Source organism: Leptosomus discolor, chromosome 16 (assembly GCF_034619465.1).
Source record: "Leptosomus discolor isolate bLepDis1 chromosome 16, bLepDis1.hap2, whole genome shotgun sequence".
NCBI classification, from domain to species: domain Eukaryota; kingdom Metazoa; phylum Chordata; class Aves; order Leptosomiformes; family Leptosomidae; genus Leptosomus; species Leptosomus discolor.
Window position 1 is genome coordinate 2,000,224 of NC_141406.1, and position 24,838 is coordinate 2,025,061.

Consider the following 24,838-nt stretch of genomic DNA (forward strand, 5'->3'; position numbering starts at 1 on the left):
GCGTGCAGCGTATATACGGGTGGCAGCGAGGGGACACGCATGACACGTTCACTTTTGGGGCAGCTGGGGGGAGTGGTGAAACCCCATTTCACAGTCTAACCCCCCGCTCCCGCTGTCCCTTTCGCGAAGGTTCCCTTCCTGGTCCCAGCCTGGGGTGATGGTAGTGGGCTGGTTTAGCTGTGGTCCCTGCTGGGCAGCGGGCCTGGGCGAGACCCTTCTGTAGGAGGACCCCAGGCCTGCCAGAACCCTGGGGTTTGGAGACCCCAGACTGCTCTTCCTGGCTCCTGTCCCCTCTTGATGGGGGTCCCCCAAGGTAGCTGCATCCCAGGGACTGGGCAGATGGAGGATGAGCCCTACAGGGGCGTAGCTGCTGGTTTTGGCTGGGCTTGGTGGGTTCAGAGCAGCCCCTGGGGACAGGAGGGGACAGGGCTGGCAGTGAGGAGGGTGCTGTGACACGGTTTCACCAAGAAGAAACTTTCGAGGACCGGCGGTGTCCCTGCATTACTGTGGCTTGGCACGACGTGTCCCAGACAGGGGGTCCCAGCTCCTGCCCTGGAGGGGTCTCTGCCACATCCACCATCCAGCTGTGGCTACTGCAGCTTTCCTCGTGGCGTGGCAGCCCCAGCCCACGCTGGGGGGCAGCGGCAGGGGACCCCCCCTCACCGCACGCTGCTGCCGGGCTGGTGCAGCAGCCGCTTCTACCCTTGTGCAGGAGCAGCGAGGTGGGGATGGCTGAACCCAGCCTGACATTTCCCGTGGAGCATGAGTCCCCCCGAGCTCTTTAACTCCCTAAATCCAGCTCCTGCCTGTGCTCCTGCCCTACTTCCCTTTGGCATTTTCACTAAGTCTCTCCGCTATTTGAGGAAGGGCATCGACGCCTCCCTCGGAGCACGGGGAAGGCTCTCAGCCTGCTCTTTGTTTAAACACCTTTGACTTTTAAAGACCCTTGCAAACAAATACTGCTTTACTCGCCGTGCTGGCTCAGCCCAGCCCTTGCATCCCTCCTCCTCCTCCTCCTCTGCTCGCTCGTCCAAGGGAATTCCCCCGTGCCCTGGTGCGACCCGTTCTTTGGAAAATACACGTGAGCCTTTGGCTCAGCAGCTGCATCGAAGATGCTAAAAACATCTTCTGCTCTTCTGGGGGTTTCTGGCTGGCAGAGATGGGGGGTACCGGGGGACTGCGGGATGCTCGTTGCTCCATTTGCTTTTTAATGGGGCAGGTGATGGCGCTGCCAGCCTTCCCAGTGGGACACGGCCTGGTGGCCCATTGGGTCCCTGCAGGAGGGAGTTCGCTGCTATCCAGGCACGGGGCATGTTTGCCTTCCCCAGCGCTCCATTTAACGCCATCCATCATCGTGCAGCTCCTGGTGAGGGGCTGCTGTTTCGTCCCTCCAGCATTGCAGAGACGCTGCAGCGGGCATTCCTGCTCTGCCGGGGCTGGAGGCTTGGGCTCTGTAGTGTGATGGTCCCCCCGGCGTCGCTGGCCGGTGCGGGTCCCTGCTGTGCCACCAACCACACGTGGATGCTGCTGGAGAAACCCCTGGGCGCGGTGCCTGATGGATGGCCCAAGCCTTGGGGACAAGGAGGGCACAGGCAGCTTGGGGCACTGCAGAGCCCCTGCCAGCCCAGAGGGGTGCAGGAGCTCCCCGGGCAGCGGAGGAGACCAAATCTCCCCGAATTCCTAGAGGGTCTGGGTTGGCAGGTGGTCTCCTTGTAGCCTGCTCAGCACCGCTGTGTGTCCCCTGCCTCTGCACTGGTGGTTCCCTGCCTGGTCAAAGGGTCCTGTCTCAGCAGACCCCCTGCTTTTTGCCCCCTGGGAGAGGGGAAGCACAACCCCTGCCCCTCTTCTGCAGGCAGGGGAGGGGGTGTGTGTGTGTGAGAGCAGTGATACCTCTGGCTGGGTCAGGGTGAGGTGCTCCCCTGCTGCCCCAGGCTAAGGTTGGGTGGTGGGAGCAGATGACCCCATCCAGCTGCTCAGGGCTGGGTCTGAGATGCGCCATGGTCCAAGGAAGGTCTATGCTGGCTTTGAGACCTGACCTGGCTCACACAGACCCTGGCAAGCATGTGTCCCCTTGTCCCCTGCAGCTCCATCTGATGCACCACCAGCTCTCTGGCGAGAGTTCCTGAAATTTCCCGCTAGATGCGTTGCCTTGATCCTTGCAGCCCCCAGGAGCCGTGTTATGCCTGCCTGGCCCCCACCAGCCGGGTGCCCAGGAGGTCTGCACGGCCCCGAGGAGCTGGCTGGGTGCTGGGTGGGTGGGGGTTTGGAGAGAATCCTGGGATGGTGGATCCCAAGATCCTCTCTTGGGATGCAGTGCTGGGATCTCAGGTCTGTTGGGTTATGGCAGCCCCTCCAAAAGGAATGCCAGATGTACCACGCTGTGATGGCTTTTTATCCGTGTCTTATCTCCTTGTGAAGCAAGAGATGGTCCTAGTCCAAAAATATAATTAATGAACAAGTTGCCGCCTCTTTAAAACATCATGTAATTTCTTTGCAAGTGCAGTAGTGGTCGATTTCTAGAAGCCAAGATTAGTATTAATAAAGCAGGAATGAGGTACAATATTAACCTTTTCCATAAATCTTTATTTATTGAGTCGTTAATTAGAGACATCTAATTTCCCAGGCCAATTCTGCCTGGGCACGGGGGCTGGGCAGGAGGCAGGGAGGAAACAGGATGCTCTTTTATGGCTTAAATGGTGATGAATTTTACCAGGATGGGGTTTGACGGCGGGGAAGGAGCCCCTTCCCAAACAGAGCATCCTGGGGGCAGCTCCAGCAGCAGGGAAAGCCCCGGAGCATCTTATAAACCAAAAGCAAGTTATATTTATCAAATACAGTGGCAACCCTGTATTAAATCCCCTGCTTTATTGTGTTAACAAGTCCATATTGGTTTTTTTCTCGGCTGTGAAACCTTACACTCACTTGGCAGCGGTATTTTATTAGCAGCCAAGGCGTCAGTTTTGAAATCGAAGCGGGATTAATTTAATGTTAAGTAAGAGCTGAGCGGGGCCGCTGTGGATTGAGGAGTTGATGGCGTGTGACTAGTGAGTTATGCGTGGAGGTTATTAGCTGTCCTACGCAGAAAAATGATCTGGAGCTGAATATTTATGAGTTGTCCCGGCCCTGGGAGGGCTGCGGGTGGCTTGGGGACAGTGCAGGGACAGGCAGGGCGATGAGCAACTGAAGGAAAAAAACCCAAACCTGTGAGCATCCTCATTTGGGGCAAATTTGCAAGCTGCACTGGCCGTGGTGTAAAGGTTTGCAGAGCCGGTCCCTCCCGGTGACCAGTGTCCCCATGCCTGCAGAGCCAGCCCTCCAGAGTGTGAGGGGGCGGTGAATTTTAGGAAATCAAAGGGAAACTTGCTGTTTGTTTTGTGGAACAGGAGGGAAAACAGCTTTTCTGGTGACGTGTTGCCATCTCTCTGCATCTTTCAATCTACGAGGTGCGTCCCAACGGCGGGCGCTCCTCTCTGCCTCCTCCCGGGAGTTCGTTTTCTTGTTGGTTTTCATGGAGTGGCTCAGAAAAAGCTTCTTCCCTGATGAAGTACGGCGGTGTGAAGGAGTCTGGGCTACGCGGGGAGGCAGCGGCGGCACCGCGGGGATAACAAAGCCACGTTTGGCCGAGAGGAGCGTCTCTCCCTTTGTGCTGGTGGCCGGGGCTTGGTGGCAGCTGGGAGGGGAGAGGTGGCCCATGGGCTCGGAGGGGCGGTGAGCGGCTACTCGTTTCAATATGCAATTAATATTCCCCATCTAACCAGAACAAAGAGGCTTTTCTGAGCAAACGGGCAGCCTCACGGCGCCGTCGAGGCAGGCAGAGCTTGGGGAAAACCGGGCAAAGGGGAGTTTGCTTCTGTGCGAGCTCTTCCCTTGCTTTTCCAGCTGGGAATCGGCTCTGGCAGAGCAACAATACCCAGGGGAGCCCCAGGAGGGAGCGAAATCCGAAAGCGTTTAACACGCTTTGCAGAAAGAAGAGCTCAGGGATTTTTTTTGTTGTTATTTTTCTCCCTTTCAAGTGCGTTCTCGGTTTAAGCGTCTGGCATCGAGCGGAGTGCCCGCTACTTGCAGCCTGCCTGCAAGCAACCGTGTGTTGAAAACGCATTTCCCCAGCTCCTCCGGGGTATTTTTAGCCCTGACGCACCCACCAGCCCCATAACGGGTTATTTTTGCTCCCGAGCGCATCAGTCGTGTTACGACGCTCGGCTGCGTCGAAGGGGACACAGCGGCGGGGGCCGGGGGGGGGGGGGGGGGAGATGACACACGTCGTGGTGGCCACGATGCCACGGCTGAGCTTCGGGTCTTGGGAAGCAGCCTTGGCGCTCTCCTCCTTCGTTAACTGCTGCTAATTACTGCCGGGGGTGGGGGCGCGGGGGTGCTGCTGGGCCCCGCAGCATCCGGGCAGTTTTGAGTTATGTAAATCTATGCGTGCAGAACAACCAATGGGGGAGCGTGCTGATTTGCATGCATGCATGCTGATTTGCATGCATGCATGCTGATTTGCAAATCCCTGGGTGCGGGTTAATGAACCGGAGGAGTCGATGGCTTGCGGGAGGATTTAGTTCGTGGCGTCGTGTCCTCCCTCGCCCGCGCACGGCCGCGGCTGGGCGAGAAGCCAGGTGCCATCGGCTGGGGTGGCCCTGGGGACCAGTAGCCCCCAGTGGCCTTGGGGATGAGGAGGCAGCCCGGCTGCGTGGCACTGGGCTGAGCACCCAGCTTGGCCGGCGGGCGGGTGCGGGTGCCTGCAGGCAGGGTGGCCTTGCTGGGGGTGACGCGACCCCGCACAGAGCCGCGTTTCGGGAGGGTGGCAGGCTCCAACTTGCCACCTGCCGTGTCCCCGACTCGGGCTGGGCAAGGAGGGGGCTCGGGTGCGTGGTTTGGAGACGCAGCTCCGTCCTGGGAGCTCCATCCAGGCAGAGGCAAGGCTTTCCTACAGCAGGATTTTTTTTTTTTCCCTTAATTAAGTAGAATATGAGGAAGGGCGTTAACTTTTTTATGAGCCTCTTGCTGGGTTGAAGGGGTTTTTGTAGCGGCTGGTGAATCAGCTCTAAAAGCAGCTGGATAGGACTTGCTTTATGTTTTTATTTTCTGCTTTGGGAGAGTGATTCAAGGAAACTTGTCCCCCTTTTCCCCCAGAGATTTTTTTTTTTTTTTCCAAATCCAGTCCTAAGGCTTTCCTTTCCAAAGCCCTTTCCTCCTTTACTTTTTCCTCTGGACCTTGAAATAAGATGTTCCCCTTGAAAAGGCTGGGGAGAGAAGAGGCCAGGCAATTAATAATCAAAAAGGGGATGGGGAAGGAGGCTTTTTAAAGTAAAGATATTACGAATTTATGTTGGTTTTCTTAGTGGAGGCGATCAAAAGGAGGCAGCAAAGCGACCTTGAATTGGGTCCATCACTTTGGCCTCTGAAGCTGCTGCCCTTTACTCGTCTCGGTGCCGGTGGAGATAATTAGAAGCAGAGAGGAGCCCCACTTAATTACAATCCCCTTCCCTTGTGCAAACGGCACAACTGAGTGGCACAGGGCGGGCGCCTTGCAGGGGTGAGACAGGGGCGTCAGCTTCGGCCGGGCGAGGGGTGTCCCGTCCCCGTGGCACGTTTTGGGGTGGTGATGGGAAGCTGGGTGATGGCGAGGGGGACACACATGGAGGGGGGCTCAGCAGTTGGGGAAACAACGCGGGGAAAGCGCCTCTCGAACCCTTGCGAAGCGCTTGCTTGGTTTTGCACCTGCATGACGCGGAGAAGCTTCTTGCCGGTGTTTCGGTGCCGAGGTGGGGACCGTGCGGTTCCTGCCGCGCCGCATGGCCCTGTCTGTGTGCTCTGTCGCAGGCGGCAGCCTCTCCAAGCAGGATTGGACCATCCAGTGGCCCACGACGGAGCCGGGGAAGGAGAACAGCCCCGGGTGCCAGCTGGAGCCGGGGCAGTGGGGCAGGACGCACCTCTCGCAGAGCCCCAAGGTGCAACCCAAGTGCGGGCAGCATCACTGCCACGCGGGCTCACCCCACGGACCCATGTACACCCACGTGGACCGGCTGACTGTGGAGGGTCACCCGGGCTTGTGCCCACCCATGGAGTCCGGCCACCGCTCCCTGCCGCCCTCCCCACGCCAGCGACACGCCGCTCACACCCCTCCACGGACCCCCAACATCGTGACCACGATGACGCCGCCGGGCACGCCGCCGGTACGACGGAGGAATAAACTGAAGCCCCCAGGGACTCCCCCGCCTTCATCGCGAAAACTGATCCATCTCATCCCTGGCTTCACCGCGCTGCACCGGAGCAAGTCCCACGAGTTCCAGCTGGGGCATCGCGTGGACGAGGCACACACCCCCAAGTAAGTGGGTGCCCCGGGGAACTGGTGCGCAGTGGGGTGACGAGCCCCATCCAGCTCGTTTGGACAAGTGCTTTGGTCCATGAATGTCGGGGCACAGCGTCTTTTGTTTTTCTTGAGCTTATGAGGTAGAAAAGCCCTTCGCAGCTCCAGCAGGCAGTGGGGATGCGGCTGGGGCGGTGTCTACTTTGCTCCCCTGGGGCTTCGTTTTGGGAGCGTGGGGTGGATGGGGAGCACCGAGGGGCTCCAGGGCTGCTGCTCAGCAAAGTGTGTCCCGTCCCGTCCCCCCCCTCCGTGGGTGGGTTGGATGGTGGGATTCTGCAGCTGCAGCACAGGGATGCACAACCCGGCTGTAAGAGCTGCGTGTGGCTGCGAGCGTGTGCAAGAGCAAGATGGGAAGGATCATCTTCTGGCTGAAGTGCGGAGATATGGATCTGTAAAGCCTTATGGACAGACCACTCCGTGTTCTAGAGGCCTCCCCGGTATCTTTTTCCATCCCTGATGGTGTTTGCAGAAGGCTTGTTAGTCTCGGGCTATGCCACAGCTCCTTCCCGCTGCTCTTGCTCTGCAGCTCCGGTGCCGGCAGAGGCTGCTGCTGTGCAGGGAAAGGGCTCCCCGGTACCAACACGCTCCCTCTCCCTCTCCTTCAGGCCCTTTTGGTGGCCGTGCTCAGAAAGCCCTTCTGCTGCCTCGGTGTGTGGTGGCAGAGGGGACTGGTGGCCACCTTGGGGCATCATCTTCTCTCCCTGGGGAGGCATCAGGGTGGAGCACGGCTGGTCCCTGCTAGCCTCCCAAAACAGGAGTCCCAGGACAACCTGCCCAGTTTGCCCACGAATTTGGGGTTCTTGGAAGAAAAGGCTATGCTAGAGTCCCCTGAGGGATGTGGGGGGAGCAGGGGAAAGCCCAGGGTACCCTGGCAAGGCAGCGGCAGGCAGCCAGCAGACCCTCCTGCCCGGCCCCGGAGGCAGCCGTGATGCTCAGGCAGCTCTGGATGAGGCACGCGAAGGGTTAAAACCCGCTGCCTGCATCCAGGGTGCTTCGGGCTGCCAGACCCTCGTCTCCCCTGTTCAGACAGGAGGGGACCAGAGGGGGTTTAGGGTGGCAGATGTATCGGTGGCCGCAGCATCGCGGTGTCACTAGTTTCCCCATCGTGTCCCCAAGGCCGCGGCAGCCGCGGAGCCACGGTTGTTGCGTGAAACGAGGGCGGTCGTCCTCCCCTGGCTGGGAGCTTTCGGTCTCGAAAGGCTTTTAGCTTTTGGAGATGAATTTATTTCAGCTGGCCAATGCCTCCTGTAAGGCCACCCTCCCCCTCGTGCTTAGACACCAGAAAGTCGTATTTACTTTGGTCCGTCCCCAGCGAGCGCCACCGCGTCTGCAGGAGCGAAGCCTTCGCCAGCAGCTTGTTTCCTCTCGTCGTTTTATTTGCATTTCCCAGCTCTGCCTTCAGCTAACGGAGCGGGTCTCACCGAGGGCAGAGCCTGCCCTCGGTTCCCCCAAGCCGTTTGATCCCTAACATGGTCATCACGTGCTCCAGGTCACCGTGACATGGATCTGGGGTGAGGTTTGGACATGGGTGTCTGGACCGTGCTCCAGCAAACCCTTTGGCCAGTGGTTCCCTGAGCTGGCCCGGGACGGGATGCCTTGGCTTTCCTGCAAGGGGAAAGAGCAGGGAAGGGTGGAGAAGGAAATCGTAAACAGGGTTTGCATGAACACGGTCATGCTCTCTCTCTCTTCATCGCTCTCTGCCTTCCTTCGGTCCCTGGCTGACCATGTCCAGTTTGCTGGTGCTTCCTTTCCCAGTGGTGCTGGGCAACTTGAATTCATCGTTAGTGAATTAACAGAGGAAAGACCAAGCCAATATTAACAGGGCTCTGTTGTGTTAGCATCCTACCGGGGGTTCATCGTGTCGATGCAGGAGGACCCAGGCTCCCGAAAGCTGCTCGGAGAAGCGGGGAGGTTAATTTTCTCTAATGGCGCTTAATGATTTTTCAGGAGGCAACCACCAAATCCTGCCTGCTAATCCCATTAGTGTTTTGGGATAGTAATTAGTGCGTTAAAGAGGCAGCTTCTTCTTTCCCCCCCCTCCCCCCCTTTTTCTCTAGCAGAGGCATGCTGAAGTTTTAGCTGTTTATTAGCCTGGATGCAGTGCCTAACGCTTTGCCTGGCACAGAGAAAAAGTGGCTTTTTGGGGCCATGATCAGCTAATTCTTATGGCCATGTCCATGCAAGGCATATGTGTTGTAGCGTTGTGGGTTGTTTTTTTTTTTTCTAATGTCATAACCTCTGCAGTGTCTGAGTCCTCTGTGCTCTCTGCAGGAGGGAGGTTTCCTCCTGACCTGAAACACGAAATGTAGCTTGTCCCTGAAAAATGATTTCAAGCCTGCTCTGATCGACCCCCTCTGGTTTCACCTGTGCCAGTGAGCTCTTGCTTTGCTTCCAGTCGTGGCTTTCTGTTTGCTGTATTGTGTCCCAGCATGGAAAGAGGTGTTAGAGCTGGAGAGCTGATAGTCTGGGGACTCCAAGTGCTGGGTGGGATCTCTTGGGTCTAGATTTACCCTCATAGTGCCTCTTTGCAGACCGCTCTCTGGTGGGACCCACCTGAAACCCTCCCAAGAGGGAGGCTGGTGTTCCTCAGCCTGATTTGTCTCCTCACCTGGTGTGTCCCCTTGCGGGATGGGGTGAAATGGGCTCTGGGGAACCAGGGATGCCCTTGGCAAAAGCAAAAAGCTCTCTCCCCAAGAGCTGGGGGTCAGCAGCGATGGAGGGAAGCTGTCGGGGCACTGCAGCGCTGCCCCTAAAGATTTTTCCCATCTCGGTGCAGGCACAAAAGTAAAACACCACCATCTATTTGGGAGAGCAGTAGCAGTGACTGGGTCCTCTCTGGAGCAAGGCCACCATGTACCACTTGACTCTTGATGACAGCTCATAAGTTTGCTTGCATTTTGTGTTTTGGATCTGTTTAATCTGTTGTTTGTGCATGCCGAGACCTTCTGAGGCAGGGGTTAATTTTTTTGAGCTTAAAGCCTCAGATTTTCCTGCACGGAGCCTCCAGCTGTTGACCATAACTCTGAGGTATGGAACATTACTCCTAAAAAGATCCCCTGGCTTCCATAAATCCACAATCCATAAACATCTCATGAATGGTCTTGAAATGGAAACAAAACATTCAGAGTGGTTGATAATATAATGCCCATTTAATACCTCATGAATTCCACGGGCCATTTAAATCCTTCATGGATAGTTAATGATTATTCATCAGCAAGAAGTCAGAAAAAAAAAAACAAACTCTGAATGGAAGGTCTTAAAAATACATTAGTTGGGGAACAAAAGTCAAGCTAGTTAAGAGCGAGCCTAAGTGTGTTAACCCTCGGAAGCGTGCGTATAAAACAGACCTCTGGAGGCAAGATCTGCCCTGGGGTGTGCTCCCCAAAGTGGTGGCTGGGTGGTCTTCATCCTTAGACCCGTGCGAAGGGGAGGTGAGCCCAAAACCTCATCTCCTTCCCAGTTCTGGCTCCCTTTGCCACGCTGGTGTCTGGCTAAATTCATAAACTCCATGGCCTTCAAAGAATAGCCTCTGGCAAGCAGCTGGGGAGGGAGGATCAGGGCGTATCAATGGTGAATTAAAGCAGCGTGACCTGACAGAGCTGAGCCCTGGAGGAAATGCTGAACTCTCCCAAGGTCTAATGTGAGTCAGCTGCTGGAGAGGACGTGCAGTTTTGTCGTGTACCTGGGTCAGGTTTAGGCTGGGAGGAGGCTCCTCCAGCTCAAGGCAGCTTTATTTGGGGTAAATTTTCAATGAAGTCTCCTTATCCTGTATCGTTGCAACCGCATTCAAGACGTGCATATAGACAGGGTTAGATGTTCTGGTGGAAAAGTCTGCTTATCCAAAGCCTTACGATGGTTGACTTCCTTGCCTTTAGCCTTGTCGACATCGAGGTTGTTTTTCGGTGCTGGTTTTCAAAATCAGGATGAGGATATCCCAGATGGATGAAGTTAGATGTGAAGTTCACATCTGATCTGATGACAGCGCATATCATTTTTTTTCTTTTTCTTTTCCCTTGTATTATTTCCAACTCTAAACCAGCTCTAACTTGACACTTTCTCTGTTGTGGGTGTTTTTCTCCATCCCACGTAACAGAAGAGCCCCTGGGAACAGGGTATCTCCTGCAGCACTTGGCCAAGTCTAGTGTAGGATCCTACTTGGGGCATATAGGCAGAGAGGTGAAAGACTGAGTCATAGACTTGCAGAAACCCAGAACCAGAGGTCTTCTCCACCATCCCCCCACCCCCACGACACCGAGCAGCCTGTCGTTAGACTGTCCCTCAGAGTTAATCATCTATGCTGGTCTTAAATGCTACTGAGTGATAGGTCATTTATTCTGCTGCTCTGTAACCTTTACAATAACGATGTTTTCCCTTGTATCAATTCCAATCAACACTTCTACTAGGTAGATCAATTATTTGATATTCCGTGTGGGCATCGAGATAGCTCTTGTGCCTGGTGTTTCTGACATTTCCCAGGCTTGGAAAGGCAGGTGGGCTCTTGGGGTTGGGGATAAGCACGAGATTGATGTTTGCAGAGCAGGTGGATGCAGCAGGATGCTACCAACATGTGCAAATAATCCGTATGCAGCATCTTCAGCGTTGTGTTATTCATCCTGTATGGTGTCCGGAAAGGTAGAGACTCGCCTGGGACTTCTGCAAGGGGGAGAGCGCTGAAGTGAGGGAATTTGGAGAGCAAAACGAGTAGCATCTCTCTCGGTGTTTCCAAATAATCTTTCTGATTAATCTCCGTGCCTCTGATGGTGAGTCAGGGCTGTGGAGTTTTGCACAGGTCCTGGATTGTCTCCAGCTCTCAAAGTATGGTCTGTATGCCGCGACTTGACAGTGATGGGTAGCCTCCGTAACAAACTGGCGCTCTGCTGCAATTATCCCACTGCTCTGGGCTGCGGTTCTCCTTAGGTATGTCATTAATGTTAATTACTGCTGTGGTATTCCATCAAGAGGAGCAGGAGCTTTAACATGCTTGGAGGAGAAACTTTTCACCGTGTCCTTTAACGAGAAGCTGAGCCTCCTTTCGCCACTTTGAAAGTGGAAAGTGTGATTATGAGTTTAGATAAGAACTAACATCTTGGGGCAGGGGGGTGAGAAGCAGCAGAGCTCTGTTGCTACCTGATGTGCTGCCTCCATGGTGTCCGCATGGGAGGGGAGGACATGGCAAGGGCAGACGCTGCGGACAAGGTCCCAGGGTGGTGAGCAGGAGATGGACTGACCACTGTTGGTTGTGATACAACCAGGAGGACGTGCTTGAGCTCTTCCCAGCTCTCTCTTCCAGCTGTAGCTGTGCAGGAAAGACATGAAGCCCCTCCTCTGTCCTTTTCTTTGTAGCCCGAGAGGTTGGTGAACGCATTTCATCACCACCCTGCAAGCCCCCACTGACCTGCTGCTGTGGCCACCCAGGTCGGTGATGGGTTGGCCAAGTGCTCCAGTGGCTTCCTTGCCAATAATGAAATGAAAACCAAGAGGTTTTGGGAGAGCAGTAGCAGTGACTGGGTCCTCTCTGGAGAGCAGGCTTCCCAAAAAGCAACGAGATTGCTCTTGACTCCTCCCTTTCTGTTAAAGAGCTGCCCAAGCCCACCATGCATTAGCAACCTCAGATCCAGAGGCAGCCTGCGAGCACGCCACAGAAAAATTGTCCCATGTCTCTTCTGAGATGAAAGGGTTGCAGAGCTGTAGTTAGTGTAATGAACCTCCACCTCCGGGCTTTCCAGCCGTGAGCAGTCCGTGCTTTTCCCTCCAGTGGTGCCATTTTTTGAGAATTGCCTCCCAAAGCAGGGCCGACGGTGCGCACGGTGCCTGGGCCGTGCCGGCGCTGCTCTTCTCATGTTAATAAAAGTGATGTGGGCAAGAGCTTGAGCTGGTCACATCTCTTTTTCTTAGTAGGGTTTAGCAAGCATGGAGATGATGGTGGCTGGGAAGCGGGGTCTTATACTGATGGAAAGGTCTGCGGTCTTCAGCCCATTTATTCCCCTGCTATGAGGACAGGCTGAGAGAGTTGGGGTTGTTCAGCCTGGCGAAGAGAAGGGTCTAGGGAGATCTTAGAGTGGCCTTCCAGTGCTGAAAGGGGGGTACAGGGAAGGTGGGGAGGGACTCCTGATCAGGAAGAGTAGTGATAGGACAAGGAGTAACTGTTTCAAACTGAAAGAGGGCAGATTTAGATTAGATGTTAGGAAGAAGTTCTTCACTGTGAGGGCGGTGAGGCCCTGGCACAGGTTGCCCAGAGCAGCCGTGGCTGCCCCCTCCCTGGCAGGGCTCAAGGCCAGGCTGGATGGGGCTGGGAGCAACCTGCTCTGGTGGGAGGTGTCCCTGCCATGGCAGGGGGTTGGAACTAGGTGATCTTTGAGGTCCCTTCCAACCCAAACTGTTCCGTGAGTCTGTGATTTGGTGGGTGGTAAAAAAAAGTGGCTGGAGCTGGCCTGCCTGGCTGAGGTTGTGTTGTCTAGGGATGGAGAAACCTATTCATCTGGGTGCAAATGAGGGATGCCCTGGGGCTGAATCAGAGTGGATGTGGCTCTAGGAAAAGGAGACTCAGCCTCGCCATCGTTGGTTGGCCACAGCTGGTGGTGCTCAAACACCACTGCCCTTGTGTGTCCCTCAAAGACACGTAATGGTGGAAATGTAGAAAACAGAAGGGGTTTAATGAGGAACAGGACCTGCTTCAGGATCCTGGCAATTAGCTCCTCAAGCTCTTTCCACGCAGCAGCCCGCGTCTGCTCCGAGCATCGTTCCTGCTGCCCTCCTGCAGCACCATCTTGTTGGCGCACAAGTCCCAGGAGGGGGAAAAAAGCTGTTTGGCTTGAGCTCCCTTCAAAGAATTTCCCAGCTTTATAATTTGCAGCTGTAATAAAAAGTTACGCTTTGTGCTACGAAAAGAGAATAATAGATCAGTAAGACTTGAACCTTAAAATTCAGCCATCCAGGGAAGTGGGGACAGGCACTTGGATAAATATTTAATTGTTGAGGCTTTGATATGAAGAACCTGCTTTTCCTCTGGCTGGAAGAGGAGGGGTTTGTTGCCTCTTACAGTAATGAGGAGGATAAATGTAACATCTGGTTGATATTCTCTCTCTCTTTTTTTTTTTTTTTTTTTAATATCAAGTTAGTATTGCGTAGAGCTTGTTCCACTCTGGGTGTATAGTGAAGAAATTTCTTCTGTTCAGGCAGGTACAAACAATCCAATGGCTTTAACTGTGTGTTTGCCTTGAACCCTGAAGGTTTGGTCCAAACTCCCCAAGGCTGGGGTTGCTCGTGCTTGTGCTCTTCGAGACCTCATCTGGAATATTGTGTTCAGTTCTGGGCCCCTCCGTTCTAGAAGGACAGGGAACTGCTGGAAAGAGTCCAGCGCAGAGCCACAAAGGTGATGAAGGGGGTGGAACATCTCCCTCATGATGAAAGGCTGAGGGAGCTGGATCTCTTGAGCTTGGAGAAGAGGAGACTGAGGGGTGACCTCATTGATGTTCATAAATACGTAAAGGGCGAGTGTCAGGAGGGTGGAGCTGGGCTCCTCTCGGTGACATCCAGTGACAGGACAAGGGGCAGTGGGTGCAAGCTGGAGCGTAGAAGATTCCACGTGAACATAAGGAAAAACTTTTTAATTGTGAGGGTGACAGAGCCCTGGCACAGGCTGCCCAGAGAGGTGGTGGAGTCTCCTTCTCGGGAGACATTCAGAACCCGCCTGGACGTGTTCTTGTGTGACCTGCTCTGGGTGGTCCTGCTCTGGCAGGGGGGCAGGACTAGGTGATCTTTCGAGGTCCCTTCCAACCCCTGACATTCTGTGATTCTGTGCTGCTTGGCCACGGACGTTGCCTGGATTTTTGTGGGGTTTTTGGGAGTCCCTGAAGAGAGGAGTTGGGTTTTGCCAGCCGTGCGCTGCCAACGCTGGAACCCAACAGAAAGGGAGCAGAACTGGCAGCTCTTCTTGCATTGAAAACTGCAATAGTAAATTTGTGGGGTTTCCTCCTTTTTTTTTGGTCATTGCACAGGGATGCTGCTCGCTCGGGCTGGAGGCAACTGCCCGGTGCAGATGAGCAGAGCCTCACAGGCTGCCAAGACGTGGGTGAAATGCTTTCCCTTCTCCTTCCTCTGATTTAATACAGAATATTGTGCAATTAAGCCAGTCAAAAGGCCATAAATCTTCTGGGCTGAATCCTGACCGAGGCTGTGCACTTCAGGCCAGGCAGCAGCGATCTTTAATCCTTTGCAGAGAGATAACTGAAATACTGATGAGAGGATTTTTTTTTTTTTTTTTCCCACCCTATTTCCCTTCCTTTAAAAGAAACGTTTGCGTTGAAATTAGAGTGTGCTGGAGAGGAGCGAAGTGCTGAATAAAACATACTCTGGCGCAGCCAGCTGCAGGGTCAACTCACCTGTTTCGGCTAAATTTTTAAATTTAAACCTCTCTTTTTGGTTTTTCTTCCAATAACATGGGCAAGTGACAACAAATGCCTACAGAGCAGATGGTTATTTACCCAATTTGCACCTTTTATTGAAGAAGAGGGTGTAGAGAAGCGAACGGCGCCTGGGTGCAGGGGGGGAGCGGTTGGCATGTCCCCTTCGGGATGGCTGTGGGTCAGCTCCAGCCCTGGGCAGAGCCGTACGCCGGGAGCAGCATGGGGCTGACAGCCCTATGGCCACTGCGCCTCCGCTCCCCGTAACCTATAGGTCCCCCCCGTGCCCATCCTCACATTCCGACTCCTGCTGGCGAGCGCTCGCTTTCCCGGCGCATCCGGCTCTTCCAGCCTCTGGATCACCCGGGGCCATCCCAGCTGCTTCGTGCTTTTGCACAGCAAAGCTCCGCACGTCCTCACCTGGTACCTTGCTATCAGGGACCCTATAGCCTCCGTACCATCCCCGTGTCCCAGCTCACGCTGCAAGCCCCTGTCAATCCCCGCCCTCTCGCTGGGCTTCGATGCGTGTAGAGCCTCGCTGGGGCTGAAAGAAGTGACGGGCCCTTTGTCCTGGGTGTCTGCTCGTGTTTTTCACCGCCTGTTGAAACTCTCTTTATTTTTTTTCTTGAAGCTGGTGATAAGCGTTTGACTGATTCCACAGAGCAGGCAGGGATGAGCCATTCAGGCTGGATTGACACCTAAAGGGATTTGCATTAAGCGCTTCAAACTAGCTGGGCTTTTTTCTTTTTTTTTTTTTTTTTGAAAACCATCATCATATATTTAGCAAATTCTTGCATGAAATTATGTCCCTAATCGTTGGCATTTACCTGTCTGTGCGTGGAATCGCTCCCAGCGAGCGGTGCCGATATTCCTGAGCGTCCATGTCAGAAATGAGCCCTGATGCTCCTGCGAACTCTGGTTTTTGAGGGGCTTGGGTGGCAGATGCTGTGTCTGCTGTCCCTGCCAAGAGATGCACTGGGAAGGCAAGGATAAAAATGAGGTTTTCTTGAGCCATGCAGAGGGTTAGGGGACAGTGAGAGGTAATGGAGCGGAGCAGGATGACGGGGGATGCTGGGGAGGGTTTTCAGGTCCAGGAGCAGACGTGGGGCTTGCAACGTGGGAAGGGCTGAGAAGCAGCGACCTCGGAAAAAGTCTGGGGAGCCGAGGGCTGCGTGGGGCAGGATCTGCCCTGTCTTGGTGGTGGGGAGCCCGGCACCCCTGCAGCAAGGAGTGCTTGATGCTTACAGAGCCCCCGGGGCTGCCTGGCTTTGCGTCCTCCTGCAGCGGGGACGGGGCTGGGACAAGGGTGGAGAAGGGGACCTGAGGCTCCCAGAGTGGCCAAAAAAAAAAAAAAAGAATAGTCGTGACGTTCAGATTTGGGGATCTGCTCCAAATCTGGTGGGAAAGGAGCACTTTTCCCTGGGATGGTACTTTTCCTGCCATCCCTGGGGGCGGCAGGGCCTTGCCGTAGGCACTCCAGGGTGTCTTCTAGATATTTTGGGGGGGCTTCAAGCCTAGAGATGGACTGTACTTGGTCCTCTTTGCTCCCCACAAACCCTTTAAAGCCAAAATAAGAAAAAAAAAAAAAAAGACTGGTATATAACGAGCTCCCTCCACCTGGCACTTCACAGCCTCCCCCCGGCGTGGCTGGAGTCTCATTTCGGTAGTTGTCCAGCTGTGACTGAAGGAAAATGGTCCTTCCCGGGGGCTGGGAGGTATCGCCGCCATCTAAATCGCCCCTTCTGCCGCCCCGCGGCTTTGCAGGGCTGTGCTGCGCTTCCTCTTCTGCTGCGTTTGCTTCTCCATCAGGGTTTCTGTATAATCGCTGGGATGTTTTAGGGGGTGAGCTCGCCTTTTCCCACCCTCCTCCTCCAGCCAAGCAGCGGAGAACTTGCCAGCTTCTGGAGGGGTCTGAGATGGTGCTTAGTGAGGGGGTTAGTGTGGCCAGCTTCCCCCCCAAGCATCGAAGCGAGCCCGGCTTGCATCTTGAGCTGGACTTTGCTCGTTCTTCCCGATCCGCCTGGGGCTTGTTCGGCTGAGATTTGCAGCAGCAAAGTCCAGCCTGGCCCCCCCTTCCAGGAGCGGGGATCTGCTGCTGTCTTGGGGCTTTATCCCTATGGAAAATTGAATTAAGCTGGTGTTTTTCCTTGTTTGTTTTTTTTTTTTTTTAAAATCCCCTTTTTTGCTTTTGCTGTCGTTGCCAGGTTTGGGAGCACGGTGTGCGGGGGCATGATGCCCAGCAGACTCTGGCACAGAGGAGGGGGCTCCTCCTGCCCCTGGGGTGCAGGCTCTGGGGACTCTGGGCTGTGCTGGGGGGGTTAGGTTGGGAGGACCACGATGCTTTCCCAGCACACGCTTTTCCCTGCCTCGTGCAATGCTGGCTTGGGTTAATGAGGGGAAAATGGAAATGTTTGCCAGAGATGGGCAAAACTGCTCCCAGGAATTGGAAGGTGAGGCTGCTGGTGGGTAGGAGATAGAGCCTCCTCTGCCTGGGGGATTTACACCCTTATCTCTGCTTACTGCCCAAAAAGTGAGGGACCTTTCACCCCCTGAGTGGAAAAAGGCCAATTTAGGAGCAGCTTAGTGCTCACAGGGGAGGAAAGCTTTTTGCAGTGGGGTTGGGTTGGTGCAGCCCCGGGTGTGTCTCTCCCAAAGGGTGGTGGCTGCATCCTGCGCCGGGCTGGCATGGTCACCGGCCAAAGTCCATCCCGTCCCAGGTCTCTAAGAGCCCAGAGTCCTCTGTGTTACTGAGCGTCCTGTTGGTAGGTTATGGGGAGGGGGCTCTGGTGTATCATCACCGTCCTAATGCTCCTGGTGGAGTTGAGGTGAGCACAGAGTGGTCTGAGTGGTTGGACTTCATGATCTTAAGGGTCTTTTCCAACCTGACTCATTCCATGGAATAGCACTTCCAAAAATGCCCCCCTTGGAGCTCTCTGCAAAGCTCTTGGGGAGGACGCCCTGGTGGGTGACGACTTGCTCCCCACTGGGATGGTTATTGCCATGCTGGTCTGGGGGAGTGCTGCCGGTGCAACAGCAAGGGGAACCATCCCAGTTTCACTCTGGGATGCTGCAATGCAAGTGGATGGATGTAGGAGGCTGGTGAGGAGTGGGCTGTGACCCCCCCCCTCACCATGGCAGCAAGTCCCTTATGTGGTGCTCGTGGCCAGCCTCATCCTGCATCTCTGAAGCTCGTGCAGCAAGGGTGGGATTTAACCCTCTTTCTGCACGAGCAGTCCCACATGGGGCTTGGTTTGCACGGCAGGGAGGGGTTTGCTCCATGCCCTGCTGGGTGCCTTGTCCCCAGATCGGTGCTTGTGGCCTTGGGCCCACTTTGGAGTAGCCTGGAGGACATTGCAGAGATGCAGAAGAACCACGTGGGATGTTTTGCAGCTCGTTGCTTGTGCCCTCTGCCGCTTGCAGGACTTGGTCCTCCTCCAGATTTTGGATTGTTTGCTGTTTCTACCTTCCTCCCCGTTGCCTTTGCTGGAGGATGGGGCAGAGGTTTGCTCCCTGGGTGCACCACCCAACTGTGCATGGCGCTGGGACATCTGCTGCAAGTTGGGGGCAGAACAGGGGGAAGCCAGCAAGCGGACAGCCGTGTGCTCTGCAACCTGGCCACCCGCTTGCCCTGGTCCTGCAGCTCCTCCCGGGCTCCCCATGGGCACTGTGGGCTCTGTGGCCATATCCTGCGCTGGTGCTGCTCTCCCACAGAGGGGCAAGGTGCTGTCTCAGCCTGTTCGAGCAGGACTCGGAGCTCGGGGAGGCACCAAGCGCTCGTGCACACCCAGGGAGGCAAAGGTGTAGGTTTGCTCTCAGTCCCCAAACCCGTTCCCTAGCACCTCAGGGACACTTCGGGGGTCCCAAACATCGGGGACACTGCTGTCCCCAATGTTGGGGTGCTTGCAGCAGGTTGCCCTGGCCCTGTGAGCCCTCTGTGGCAGAGGACTTGCCATGGGTGAGGATGCTCCTGCTGCAGCACCCTGCTCCTCTCCAGGCTTCGGTCCCTGCTCCCCCTCCTTTGGGACAGGGAAAGGGGCCAAGGCCATGGTGAGACAGGTGGCCAACCCTCGCCTGTCATCCAGTTGGATCATGGTGTTTGTGTGTATTTATTAATTTTTTTTTTTTGTCTGAAGAAACAGGGAGAGAGAAAAATCTCTCTCTGTCCAAAATCACTCATCCTTCCTAATAATGAGAGCTGTCACCAGCCCTGCTTGGCGAGGAAATGATGCTCGTGGTAAATATTTGGTCTGGAACTGATTTATGGGTGGAAAAAAATGAGATTAGTGGCTAATCACTGCGTTGCAGGAAGCGCTTTGGGACGGCTGCCGGGACTGAGCTCGCGGGCAGCTGGGGACATGCCCACACCAGGGGAGCCGCACCGGGTGCTTTGGCGGAGATGTTGTGATTGTGCCGCTGGGTTGGGATCGAGCAGAAACCACAGAGGGGTTGGACCAGCTTTGGGGCCACCAGGCTTCTCCTTGCCTTGCCGCTTTGCAGATTTGCTCTAAGAAGTGGGGGTTTAGGGTCAGGGGCAGCTTAGATGCCTCCTGGCAGGGCACGGCATGGCAAACATCGTCCATGGGGCTCCCAGGAGGGTTGTCCTCTTGGACCTGCCTGGAGGCAATCATCTGCCCCATCCCCAAGCCCAGCACACCCAAAGGGGTCATTACAGCCACCCTCAAGGCAACAGCAGCTTTTCCTGTGTGAGGAAACAATTAGCTTATTAGAGGGAGGTTTAATTTTCTTCTGCTAAAGCGGGCTGGAGAGCATGGTCATTTCCTACCAACTGGCACGACCAGATGCCCCTGGGCGTTGCTGGGACCCGGGGCGGTGGGAGATGCACGGCCCCGCGGAGGACGGCTCACCTGCGGGCGGGAGTGGGTGTCCGAGCTCGGGCCCATCGCTGGTTGACGTTACTGGGGCGGTGGCAGCAGAACCGCTGGGGACCCGGTGCCGGCAAACAAGCCCCGCAGGTTGTCTTGGTTTGAAAGACAGGTGTCTGTGGAGGAAAGCAGGAGCCTCCCTTGAAATGGAAAGTGCAACCCCCTTCCCTCCAAATTATTATAATTTTGAAATTAACGGGCCTTCAGGCAAAGACATGGGGAATAGGAATAACAGTTCTTTACTAATATATATATATATATAACACAAGGCAGGGAAAAACAAACAACCCCCTGGTTTACACTGACAGAGTCAGGAATACAACCTGACCCCCTGTTAGGGGGGCAGTAGCAGTCCGATAAGATGCTGGCTGCAGTCCTCCTGAAGCGATGGATGCAGTTCTGTGGAAGCAGCGATCAGGTAAAAGAGTCCGGTCTTCCTCCGAAGGTCCAGTGGTAGGTAGGTAGCTCTTGTCCTCTGGAACTCCAGTGGGGGGAAAAAACTCCTCTGGGAATCCCGTGGAAGAAGGCTGCTAGGGTGTTGGAGATCTCAGTTTTTATTTGGCATGGACTGCTTGGCTCCTTCCCCCCGGGCGGAGCATCTCACCATGGGATGGGGAGTCGTGAGGCAGTTCCTTGATGGGCCATGAACAGGAGATAGCCCAGGAGCGAGTTACCGATGGGTCAGGCGATAAGGCATTGTTGTGCCCATGAGCAGGAGATAGTCCAGAGGGGGGAGGCAGGGAGCACCGCCCCACCTGGCCTCAACAGCTCCTGAAGATGGTAATAGAATATTTTTTCCTTTTGGCACATTTTACACTGTAACCCAGGACACAGGTGTTTGCAGGAAAGCAGCTGTTGGAACAAAGAGGAAAGTTCCGAGAGCGAGCAGTGCCTGCGTTTGGACTCTCCTGATTTCCACTGCAACAGGGCTTGCGACATGGCACGGTTCTGGTTTGGTTGTGGGGCCCGATGCTCTGGGTTTGCCCCCTGGGCTGTGGCAGGATGGGCTCAGCCGCTGGTGTCGCAGAGGTGCCACGACTCGCTTGGCCTCTCTCTCTGCTCCCACATTGTTTGGGTTTTTTTGGCTTAATTCTAACAATTTAACCAGGAATTGAAGCAATGAGTCGAATTAAAGGCTGTAATTCAGTTGTGCATCAATACTAACTGTGTCACCTGCGAGAAAACCGTCTCCAGCCACTCACCAGCTGCATTGCTGGGAGGGCAGGAAGGTCCTTGATGACCATGAGCTGTCGCACTGCCCGCTCCGTGCTCGGAAGGGCATCTCTGCCCCAAATCCTCCAAATCTCAGCTGAGCAGCCTTTCCCAGAGACTGGTTTGGGGCAGGGCAGGCAATGCTCCTCTCTACCTCCCACTATCCCAACGTGGCTGAGGTGGGAGTGGCTGAGCCAGCAAGGCTTAGCAGTGCCAGAGAGCTGCAGCCCAGCCCCTGCGAGCTGTCGGTGTCGGTCTGCGTTGCGAATCTTTCAGGTTTGTGTGCAGCTTTGGGCCCATCCGAGCCACTGAAGCGGTGGCTGGTGCTTGTCACAGCACAAGGCAGGTGGAAAAACGGGATGATAAGTGAGGAATGGGTGTCCAGTACCTCCCTGCTCTGCAGCGTTTTGTTTCTGATGAACCTTTCCCAGTGCTTAGGATTGTCCATGCCTCAGTCCTGTCCCTTGGTGAGATGTTCCCCAGGTTTCTGTTGCGGCTGCTCACGGTGTTAGCCTTGGGTGACACGTTCTGCTGCGGTCCACCCCTTAGCCATACTCAGTTCACCTGCTTGGGCCCTCCACTGGATGTAGGTGACATTAAATGACATTAAAATTGGCTCAGGTTCTGAGTGCTGTGGAGTGACCGTGATCTGGGTGCCGGCATCTGGCTCTCAGTAGGAAGACGGCGGGGCCAGCGCTGTCGTGATGCGCAGACAGCAGCATCTCTTGAGCTTCGCAGCATCTCTCAACCTTCGCAGCGCTGCAGGGGCCTAAGTCCATTTTTGGGTGCTGTAGCAAGCAGTCTGAACCTGCTCCGTCATCCCTCTGAGCCTCAGTTTCTGCCATTTGAAGCAGGGCTGGTAGGAACAGCCAGTGCTTCGGGATGTGGATGAGCTCCGTGATGGCTGCCTCAGAGAGCAAGCCTGTGCTGACAGCCTCTGAGCTGGTGTAAAGGTGGGCAGAGCAGCACGTCCAGCCCCTCCTGGCCCCAGATGGGACCAGACAGTTACCTGGGGTGCGAAGTGGTTTGGGGACGTTACCCCAAGCACGCCTTCCAGCCATCGGCGAGGACCAGGCAGGCGGGTTTGTGTTAGAAATCTCTTGGGTTGGGGCTCTGGAGGGTGCAGCCCTGCGGAGGGCTGGTGGGCGGTAGGTCGTTTTGGGGATGTGATAAGGTCAGCAAGGCGGAAGGTGACAGGGCTTTTGGACCAACTGAGCCTTTTCAGCCAGGTTTTGCAAGAGGAAGAGCTCTCAAAGGCAACATGTTTCTTAATGAAAAATGCCCTATTTTGGATGGTGGGGAGGGATTGAATGTTCTTGTAGGGAAATGGGTCTAATTATCACGTAAGATCACAGGGTGGGGCAGCACCTCCCTGCATGAGCAGCCATCCTACGGCTGCCACCGCTCCCTCGGTGCATCGCTCCCTTCTCCCCACCTCTGAGCAAATCCCCCTGCCCCGGTTTCTTGCCCTTCACTTTTCTCTTTTCTTTTTTTTTTTTTTCCCCTCCTCCTTCTTCCTTCCAGAGTCAAGAAGAAGAACAAGCCCTTGAACCTCAAGATCCACAACAGCGTGGGAAGCTGCGAGAACATCCCCGCGCAGCGCTCCCCGCTCCTCTCCGAGCGCTCCCTGCGCTCCTTCTTCGTGGGCTACCCGCCTTTCCTCCCCTCCACCCCTCCTGTCCACACTGAAGCCACCTTCTCAGCAAGTAAGTCCCAGTGTCTGCCCCCTCGGGTCCCCATTGCGTGAGGGGGGTGATGGTTGATGCCAAGCAGAGGACGTGGCCATGGGAAACTCAGTGCATCAGTGGTCTGGAGGATGTTGGTCGAGTGTTGCGCGGCGAGCACAGCCCTCGTGTAGGTGCCTCGCATCGGTGTTTAGAGATATGCGGGTGCTTCTGGGCAAATAAAAGCCTGGAAAGTTGAATATATATGTCTACACAGACATAAAACCGCTGTGATATTGAATATTGATTTATGCAAACAGGTATGCTCCCATATTGCGATAACAGAAGTGCAGGATGGTGGCTACTGTCATTTGGAAAAGCCATGAGCCTTTCCGTGCTGCCTGGGTTGGTGACACTGGCTGGCTGTCACTTGAGAGTGACTCTTCCGAGGGCTCCTTTGTAAATCCAGCTGTAGTTTTACCTCTGTGCAAGGACGCTGCCTTTCGGACCTCTCCTGCTTGCAGGGTTTTGACCAACGTGGAGTCTCGGGTGAAGCTGCCCCCAGTGTAGGCAGGTCTGGTGCAAACCCCCCAGAGCTTGATCCCAGCAGCCGGCCCTGATCCTGCCTCTGGGGCTGCCTGGGTTGGTTTGTCCTCTTCCAAGAGATGCTGGTGGTGGGACTCAATGGGTGGGTTTGGGTCAATGAGGTCACCCAGGGGCGTTGCTGCTAGCCGGTGAGAAACAGCCTGACCCTTATTTCCCGGTCTCGGACTGATGCCTCGATTAATTCTGCAGGAATTGAAGCTTTTACAAGCCAGGCGTGGCTCTCAGCCTAAACAAAACCCTCCCAGAAAACGCATGGCAGCTGCTGGGAGCGATCTGCATGCCAAGAGCTGTCATGGGGAGGGAGAGCTCCCCTTGTCTCTTGTTGCTCAGCTAAAAACATCCTCCAACGCCATATTCAGGATGTTTTTCTGCCACCTTCCCCTCCCCAGACTACTTCTGTGTTTGCTTGCCCAAAGTGTGGTCTTTATGGCTTGTTTTGGCTTCTTCCAGTCATTCTTACTGCTCAGCTCTTGGCTGAAGAAGGGGTTTACAGGCAACACCGTGCCCTGTCCCTCCAGCCCCCCAGCACGGGCAGGCTTTCCTCCTTGCTGTACTTCTCACCAGGGCTGGAAGCAGCACAGGGATGGCTTCGCCTGCTGCCCTGAGCACCGGTTTGCAGCTGCTGGGTGCAGTTGTGACGGGGCAGCTCCTTCACCCTGCTTGCATCCCGGCAGCCATGCCTCTCCCAGCCCTCTGCAAGACAAAAAAACTCATGATTTCTTTCTTTCTTTCTTTCTTTTTTTACGCCAATCAGCTGCTGTATAGGATTGTTGAAGGGTCATTGAGACATTTCTGGCATTCTTTTACTCCCCTTTCTTTGGCTTTGGGGACAGTGGGACCTGGCAGGAGTTTTGCAGGCAGGCAGCGTTATTTCTAGAGATGCCCAACTACCTGACTCGCGCTGGCACAGCCAGCAGATTTGCCTGGGGCGAGGGGTATTTTTGCGTTGCTATTCCCCCTGTGACATTGACTGAGTTCAACTTGCAGCCCAGAACGATGGGGACCAGCAGACCAGAAACCAAGACATAAAACCCATTCTCAGCAAGCCCCCGCCGTGTCTTGTTGCATTAGGTTTCCTCACGCATCAGCATTGGATTACATCCCGTGGTGTGATAACCTGATGTAATGTGGCATCGCAGGAACGTGATGCAATGAGAAGTGATGGGCTATCAAGTGACTAACGCTGCTGGAGAGGTGTCTCTTCTCATTTCCCTCGGCCCTCCAACTTTCTTGGCTGCTGTGAATGTTTGTTTTCTGGGCTAGACTTGAGCTGTGGAGAGAGGGGCTTGGTTGCACCAGCCGGTTGATCCCTGTTGAGAGGTTTTAGCATCAGCGAAACCATTTGGTACTTGCGGGATTGGCACCCGCGCACTCGGCGCCCCTCGCTCCTGGGGACCTGTGGGGGAAATCTGACGCAAGGCAAAAAAAACACCACTAGATTGTAGTTTTCCTAGATCTCTTGTGTTTCGGCATCATTTCTGTACCGGTGGCTTTGTCCTTGAGCTGCATCCCAGGATTCTGTCTGCTTCCACATTTGCTTTCTGGTTTGTGACCCTGTGGGAAGAGCAACCGTATCCTGCGCGCGGCAGATGGGTGCTGAGCGTGGCCCGTGGGGAGAGAGACGGGGTTTGATGGAGCTGGACATCAGGGTTCGTTACCTCACGGAAAGAAGATGAGTTGTGCCAAGTGGTGCGCAGGCACATT

The 24,838-nt window shown here is 55.0% G+C and overlaps 1 protein-coding gene across 2 annotated transcripts in view; it reads left to right on the top strand.

The window, feature by feature from the left end:
* The window catches only part of KSR2 (kinase suppressor of ras 2), an 84,910-nt gene that overhangs the window by 10,366 nt on the left and 49,706 nt on the right, over window positions 1–24,838 (top strand). For both annotated transcript variants that reach the window (XM_086474158.1, XM_086474159.1), the window contains exons 4-5: window positions 5,821–6,325; window positions 22,389–22,570. In XM_086474158.1, coding sequence (XP_086330284.1) covers window positions 5,821–6,325; window positions 22,389–22,570 — 687 coding nt within the window. The remainder of the gene's footprint in view (window positions 1–5,820; window positions 6,326–22,388; window positions 22,571–24,838) is intronic.